Source organism: Sinocyclocheilus rhinocerous, unplaced genomic scaffold (genome assembly GCF_001515625.1).
Source record: "Sinocyclocheilus rhinocerous isolate Xijiao unplaced genomic scaffold, SAMN03320098_v1.1 scaffold312, whole genome shotgun sequence".
Taxonomy (NCBI): Eukaryota; Metazoa; Chordata; class Actinopteri; order Cypriniformes; family Cyprinidae; genus Sinocyclocheilus; species Sinocyclocheilus rhinocerous.
The window spans coordinates 35,697-43,454 of NW_015624544.1; the positions used below are offsets into that span (position 1 = coordinate 35,697).

At 36.6% G+C, this 7,758-nt stretch overlaps 1 protein-coding gene across 2 annotated transcripts in view; it reads right to left on the bottom strand.

Annotated features, from left to right (window-relative positions):
* The window catches only part of LOC107741999 (centrosomal protein of 95 kDa), a 189,746-nt gene that overhangs the window by 25,963 nt on the left and 156,025 nt on the right, over positions 1-7,758 (bottom strand). For both annotated transcript variants that reach the window (XM_016554849.1, XM_016554846.1), the window contains exon 19: positions 2,802-2,948. In XM_016554849.1, coding sequence (XP_016410335.1) covers positions 2,802-2,948 — 147 coding nt within the window. The remainder of the gene's footprint in view (positions 1-2,801; positions 2,949-7,758) is intronic.

Consider the following 7,758-nt stretch of genomic DNA (forward strand, 5'->3'; position numbering starts at 1 on the left):
CCGATGTACTCGTTACATCGTAAGAAGAATGGCATCTACGCTAATATTAGTCTCTTTCATTCTTATTCAGAGGTCACCGTAGCCATACAGATCCAGTCTGAATCCAGATCAGATGGTCACTGTAGCCACCCATATCCAGTCCATATCCAGATCAGGTGGTGGATCAGCACCTAGAGACGACCTCTACAGCCCTGAATGTCAGCGGAGACCACGTCAACTAGATGTGTCCCAGAGACAGATCCCCTGCGAAGACCTCATCACCTCGACGACCATCGGCACAAGACAACGGGAACCAGACAAGTCCTCTGCACCTGTGTTGCAGCCTGGAATTAAACCACGCCATGCTGGTTTCGTCTGCAGGAGAACTGGCCCCCCAACTGAGCCTGGTTTCTCCCAAGGTTTTTTCTCCATTTCTGTCACCGATGGAATTTTGGTTCCTTGCCACTGTCGCCTTTGGCTTGCTTAGTTAGGGACGCTTGACTGATTGCACAGACACTATTGGAAGTTGGAGTTGAACTGGATGATGACATCACTGAATCATCAATGAACTAACTTTAGCTGGAAAACTGACACTGTTATTGTCTTCTTACATTATTGACAAACAAATTTTCCTGTTTGACACTGTAAAGCTGCTTTGACACAACCAGTATTGTACAAAGCGCTATACAAATAAAGGTGACTTGACTTGCCCTCTAGTGGAGCTCATGGGCACTCCAGCTGGTGATCGTAACAGCTATAGAGACTCAAGCCTTTAGTATTTTAGCATGCAATGTAATAAAAATTATGGCATGCAATGAAAAAAATAATAATACTCTATTTAAATGTTAATACTTTGTTTAAACTAATTTTAGTTGTGGTCACAGATTTGCATATATTGACTATTTTATATATGGGGTATAAATTAGACTATAAATTTGAATAGCATTATCTTTGTGGACATCCATAGAGTTATCAATTAAAAGAAAAAAGTTGAGTTAAAGGGGTCATTAACTGCATTTTTTTATTATTATTTTATAATGTTCTCTGAGGTTCACTTATAATGTTAGTGTGATTTTACATTAAAAAACATCATAATTTAGAAGTAATAGAACAGACAATGGAACAGACAATGCAGTAGTGGTAAAAGCACGTTTACTCACATTGAGTACGTTTACATGGAGAACAATAATCCGATTTTAACACGATTAAGGCAATACTCTGATTAAGAATCTACCATGTAAACAGAGATTTTTGATTACCTTACTCCGGCTAAAGTACTATTTGAAGTAAACAGAAATCGAATTAAGACATGTGGAGTATTCCTATTTTAGTCGCATTATTGAAGTGCAGTATAGACATGTACACACCTTAATCACACTATTACAGCATTTTGCAACAGGATACACACACAGCAGTGGTCAACCGTTTGACAGCCAACAAAAGAGCATGGCTTCAACAACGCCGTCATCTGTTTGCACGTATAGTATGACAAAGAATTAACTGCACTTGAAGCTTTCGTAAAATAAAAAACGAAACACCCAAAACTGTATATGGCATCATAACGAAGACAAACTATATGTTTATACGTGAAATTCTGGGTTGGATGTCGGATGGCGTGGCGTGGGGACGTAATGACGTGTGCCATTAATCGATCTATGTACTATAACATGTAAAACGGGAACATGAAAGGAATATTCTAAAAGCAACTCATGTAAACACCTTAATAACAATATTGTCTTATTCAGAATAAGGTAAATAATCAGATTACTGATGTCCATGTAAACGTAGTCACTTATGTATTGCAACATTACTTTTGGATCCACTATAGTCAGACTAAGCGCTGCATCATTATTTACTGACAGTCTCTCTGAAAAGCCTGCATCATACTGTCTTGTTTAAAAATGAATCCGTAGCAAAGTAAAGCAAACAAACAAACAGTGTTTCACTGACACGATCTGGAGCTCTTTGCTAATTTTACTCCGTGGTTACATCGGACGCGAGTGGCTTAATGCGACTATAGACAACAGAACCTATTATAATCTGCAATTCTGTCTACACTGGATGCTGTATGGATTGACACAACAAATCCCGACAGTAAACTGATGTCCCGCTCTACGTCTGACATTCGCGCCGCTTCTGACCTGAAAAAGAAATTGATTCGCAACATGACGCAACAGCGCTCGCGTCCGATGTAGATATGTTAGGATCACAAGGAATTCAAAGACTATTTTTAACAACTTACACTACACAGTGTCTTGTAATCTTGTAATGCCATCTGTATGGTTCTGTTGATGGAGTAATACGGTGTTTGTGTCTCTCTAGTATTTCCTCTCCTCCTACTACATGCGGCAGTCAGTGGTTGGGGCTAAAGAGGCAGTGATGTAGAAGCAGGTGTTGATCTTCTATTGTGGAGGCGGTGCTTAGCCACACTATTATGTCATAAAGTGGCACATTCGACAACGAGTCGGTTTCTGAGCTTGGTTTCAATAAAAGCTGTTTTTAAACAAACGAGAAAGTTTTGAAACTTACAGGATGTAAGTTCATGACACCTTTAAAAGTGCCATTAAAAATGTAAAGCATTTAACTGACAAAATAGTCAAAAAATCAAATAGTCATAAAAGGACCTCCTACATAGTTACGCTAGATTAAATTTCCTGCAAAAATAACTACTTTGCAACATATACTTTTACTTTGATCTTGAGCATTGCTTGCTTTCAAAGAGCAAATACTCACTGTCCATTATCAAACAATGTGACCTTTTCTAATTTTAAAGACAATCTGTACAATATGTTAACACACACATGAATAAATACTGTTTTTACCTGGTCTCTGTAGTAGTTCTCCATGGCCTCAATCTCATATTTGTATTTGCGGTAATTCTCCTGACGCAGTTCTTTAGTATATGCACGCTGCTCTCTCAGATGAGCTTTCTGTAGTTCCAATCCTTCTTCAAAGATCTGCTTGAGCTTCTGAAAAAACACACACAACTTTTTTCCACTGATTAAATTATTTGCACGAAAAGCTCTTATCAAAGCAATACAAATGTGCATATATTGTGTTAAAAACAACCAGACTATAAAGACACTTAAAAAATAAACATTGATAAATTGTTCTCTCTCTTTTCTTTTCTTGCTAAGCAAAACATCTTCTACCAGACCTGTACAGCATACATACAAAAAGTGGTTACATCATGCAATTGCAACTTGTAACTTTGAGGTGCTATTTCTATTTTATTTGACCCTTGATGTAACTTTGTAAGACTGTTTGTATCAGCGATTTTCATAATCATACAATTTTCATAATTCTAATGCCAAGGATCCCCCTTTGAGATCATTTCTTTATTAGACTTAAAATATATTATATTATGAATGCAAAATGAAGCATTTCAACGGATATCTACTAAATAATTTTAAGAAATGTTTTATAGTCATTTAAGCCTCCCTGAAACACCGAAACACACACAAACACACAAATCTGTTTTAACTTGCACACAACATCTGTGGTGGGTGTGTAATTGTAAATGTCTCGGAGTTCCCTTTCATTTTGGTTCAACTTGACATTGAGTCAGTAGCTGATGCTATAAAGGAAACACCTTTCTCCGAAAAGACTGAAGCCTTATTGAATCAGCCAATGGCATTCAAATGCGCAGAATGCAGGCTGGCACTGAACGCCAGTGCCTTAGAATCTTTCTCCTTCAGACACCTGCTCTGTCTGTGCCCATGCTAAAGCAGTGTTGGATAAATCATACTGCCCTCACTGCAAAGTGATGACAGTCAGGATTTTCTGCCCCCAAATCGCCTTTGTTCTTGATAATCTCACCACCCATAGTCTCCCACAAGATTCCAGTGCCGCCATTATAGATTTACAGTGGAAGAAGCAGCGGCACCCAGATGTGGACTATAAGGACTCATTAGCTCAAGCCAGCTCAAGTTTCCGCATTCCTCTCAAAAACGCTATGCAGTTAAAAGAAATGCCTATTATTCACTACATGTAAATACAACCCAATCACATGTGAAACTTGTTCGCGAAATCACCACCAGGTGACTCAAATGGATGGTTGACACCATTGCTCAATAAAGCTGGAACGGTGACATTTTCACTTGTGAGTAGAGGAAAAAAAAAAAAATCAAATAAATGTTTAATGTTCCAGCTATTTGACCACAGTTACGATTAAATATTACAGTGACGGCAGTGCTTGAGGTGTTCCTTACTTTTTACTGTACAGAACCAGTCATTATTTTAGACTACCTCTTTGAATGTTTAAGATTACACTTAAAGGGTCATGAAACCCCCCGTTCGTTTCAGCACTGGTTAGTTCTCACCACAGTTTTTAAAAATGCTAAAAAAAGTGGGCGTGGTGCACAGCGGAGTGGACTCAGCGGAGGGGGAAGAAGGGAGACAGACAACACACACAGCTTCGTGTTCAGACAGTTTCATTTAGCTCCCATCGAGTTAAAAACACAAATAAATGCACAACCATTTGCATTCTGCATCGAAACCATATATATGAATGCGCTGTTGCACCTCTGAGAACTTTTAAGGCTTATTCTGTGGCGTTTATATAAGCCTTTTGAATGGTTGTGTCACAGAGCTGTAAAAACTGTTATGCTCACCAAGTGAATGAATCGCGTTTGTGCCAAACTCTTATTACAAAGCGAAAACAAACACTCTTCTTCGATCCATGAACGTTTCTCTCAGTTAATGTGCGCTATGTCATCTCACAGTCTGAAACGTCTGGCATAGCAAATCAACACATGCTGTTGTGAATAATTAAGCGAAGCGTCTTCTCATAGGATAAGAACACGTAGTCTCATGAATAATTTAATGGACACGGATGCGTCATCGATGTACTATAGAGACAGGAGGGGGGCAATCCAACGCTCACCATTGACTTTCTATTGCGGGAAGCTGCCTCCTTGTCATTTCTGACTTATAACGAAAAACAGAGCAATGCCTAAAAGCTGCTACGTGACAAGGTGTACAGTAAACATGCTAAAAAACCCAGAACTACGTTTTTATAAGCTAAGTTCTGCATGGGAACAATTAAACTTATTATTGCAGATTTTCATATAGAGTTCAGTGTTTGTATTCCCTGTGTGATTTGATGTAAAATGTGGAATACAAAATATGATTTTAAAGTCCATGTCATTTGTGTATTTCATAAAAAAAATTAAAAAAAAACCTGAATTAGTCAATACAAGTTCAGAATTTTGTCATTTAATGAGTTGTATTACATATCCATTTACATGTTAGCCTTTTGTCAAAATGACTTTTGAAGATCGGCCAAACTCATCTGTGGAGATTTGACCCATTTCTCTGAATGACTACAGAGAACAACCCCGGATTCACAACATTCGTTTCAAAACACAGAAATAAACGTGCAGTTTAGCTTTGCGGTGTCCAAAATGGTTTATATTAATGATGGTTTATATTCACAATAAGTTACAGATAACATGTAAGACTGAATCTATGAAGGACTAATAACGACAGTGAGACGTTTGTTGATTATAATGAGAGAACTTGTGGGTTTAAACGTGAGGACATTTGATTAATCTGACCATTCTTTTCAGTTTGACTGTTTTAGCTAAACCGTGGCCAAGTTTTAATTATCTGTTTCTTATTTTAGTTAAATAATGGGAACAAAATAATGGTAGCCAGTCTCTTTCGGCCAGTTTCTTTGTCTCTCTCGCTGCCCGCCGTGACTCTCATGAAACAAAACAAAACCAAGCAGCACAAAAAAACAAAAACAAAAAACAAGTGAATAAAACAGCTCTGTAACTCCTGCTCCACTCACATTCATAGTTGGTAGGTATGCTTTACCTAAGCAGGTAATGTTTAGATAATATAAAATAGATGATAATCATAACACACTGCTCAAAAATCCAATAAAACCAGTTGAACACTTGTGTCGAACACATCAATCAATTAAACACTTTCACGTTATACTTCATCATTTTATTAGCTAAATACAACATGCTCACGTTTTTACTAAAATAAAGAAAAAAATTAATAATAAAAAAAAAGCGCAAAGATTTCCTAATTCATGGACATTCATAATTCATAATTCTTTTACCCATATCATGTAGTTCTCTGTCAAAATAAAGGACTGATAACGAATAACAAAATATGTGAAAATGCATGCCGTTTTATTAGCAAATTTTTAACATTTCAAACATTTGTATTTGTGACAAGTATTAAGTAATGTGACAATTTTGACATTTAGCAAATCTGAACTGGTTTCGATGCAAAGTAAACCACCGTTTCTTTTTTATGGTAATATAACATGATTTATATGATATAAATAACACTGCACACCTCTTAAATGTGTAAAAATCTAAAATATCATGTAGTACTGTGTAGCACAGAGAAAACATAAGCATAGGTTCACAGGCCTGACATTTATGCTGCTTAATTCGTTCTAAATAACAAATGCACATAAGTACATAAGTACTAAATTTGCTTCTGTGAATATTACTTATTTTAACTACATTGTTTTTCTTAGATTTTCTGCCGACTGTCATATGTAACCCCCATTGGCAAGTCGAAGCTGACTGCTACTAGGGGAAATGTGCTTTAATTTGTTCACCTGATAACTTGGGTTTGTTAAAGCGCCACTCAACGGTCAAAAGCTGCAAATGCAATAAATAAATAAATAAATAAATAAATAAATATATATATATTGCATTTGCAGCTTTTGACCGTTGAGTATATATATCAGGGGCGTTTCCTCAGAGTAGGCAAGGGAGGCAGTGTCTCCTCAAAATAGTGGATGAGAAAAAAAATCGTAGAACAAAAATAAAACAACATTACAAAATATCACTCGTTTTTTTTTTAAAGAAACATTGTGCAACAGCGACACCAGCAGGTAAAGTTAAAGCAGGAGTCCGCGTCTCTCTCGCTTCCCCTGAGCACATTGAGTTTTAACAGACCCCCCTAAAGCGTGCGGTGGGTTTGGTGGTGGGTAATTGAGATGAATGGGGGGAAATCACATGAGAGGAGACAATGCCTCCATCGCGATATGGTTGGATCTGACTAGTTATGTTCGGCTGTGATTGGTTCATGCAATAAATCCCGCCTCTTGTGTTCATGCGCGTTCGCTAATCTGTCTGAATAAACAATATAATGGCTTTAATGGGAAGACTTACTTTTTTAAAAAGTAAGTAAACAACTCAAATACTTAAATATAACCACTTTGTTACGTCAAAATAAGACTTGAAATAGCCTGAAAACATGATCTGTGGGAGTTTTTAGTGAGTAGTTAGCTTGGTAAAATTGTAAGTAAATCTCTGTGTCTGTGACCAATATTCACAGAGCTTTGATGACTGAATAATTCAAAAATAGTTAAAAGTTAACTATTAAAAAGAATAACTGAACAAAATTATAAACGCAACACTTGTTTTTGCCCTCATTTTTCATGAACTGAACAAAGATCTAAGACTTTTTCTATGTACACAAAAGGCCTATTTCTCTCAAATATTGAGTTCAGTTCATGAAAAATGGGGGCAAAAACAAAAGCACACACACACACTTCCAGTCAAAAGTTTTTTAATGTAACGATTTTTAATGGTTTTTTTTTACAGGAGTTTCTTATGCTCATCAAGGCTGCATTTATTTGATCAAAAATACAGGAGAAAATGTAATATTGTGAAATATTATGATGTAAAACAATATTTTTCTATTTTAATATACATTAAAATCTAATTTATTCCTGTGATGCAAAGCTGAATTTTCAGCATCATTACTCCAGTCTTCAGTGTCACATGATCTTCAGAAATCATA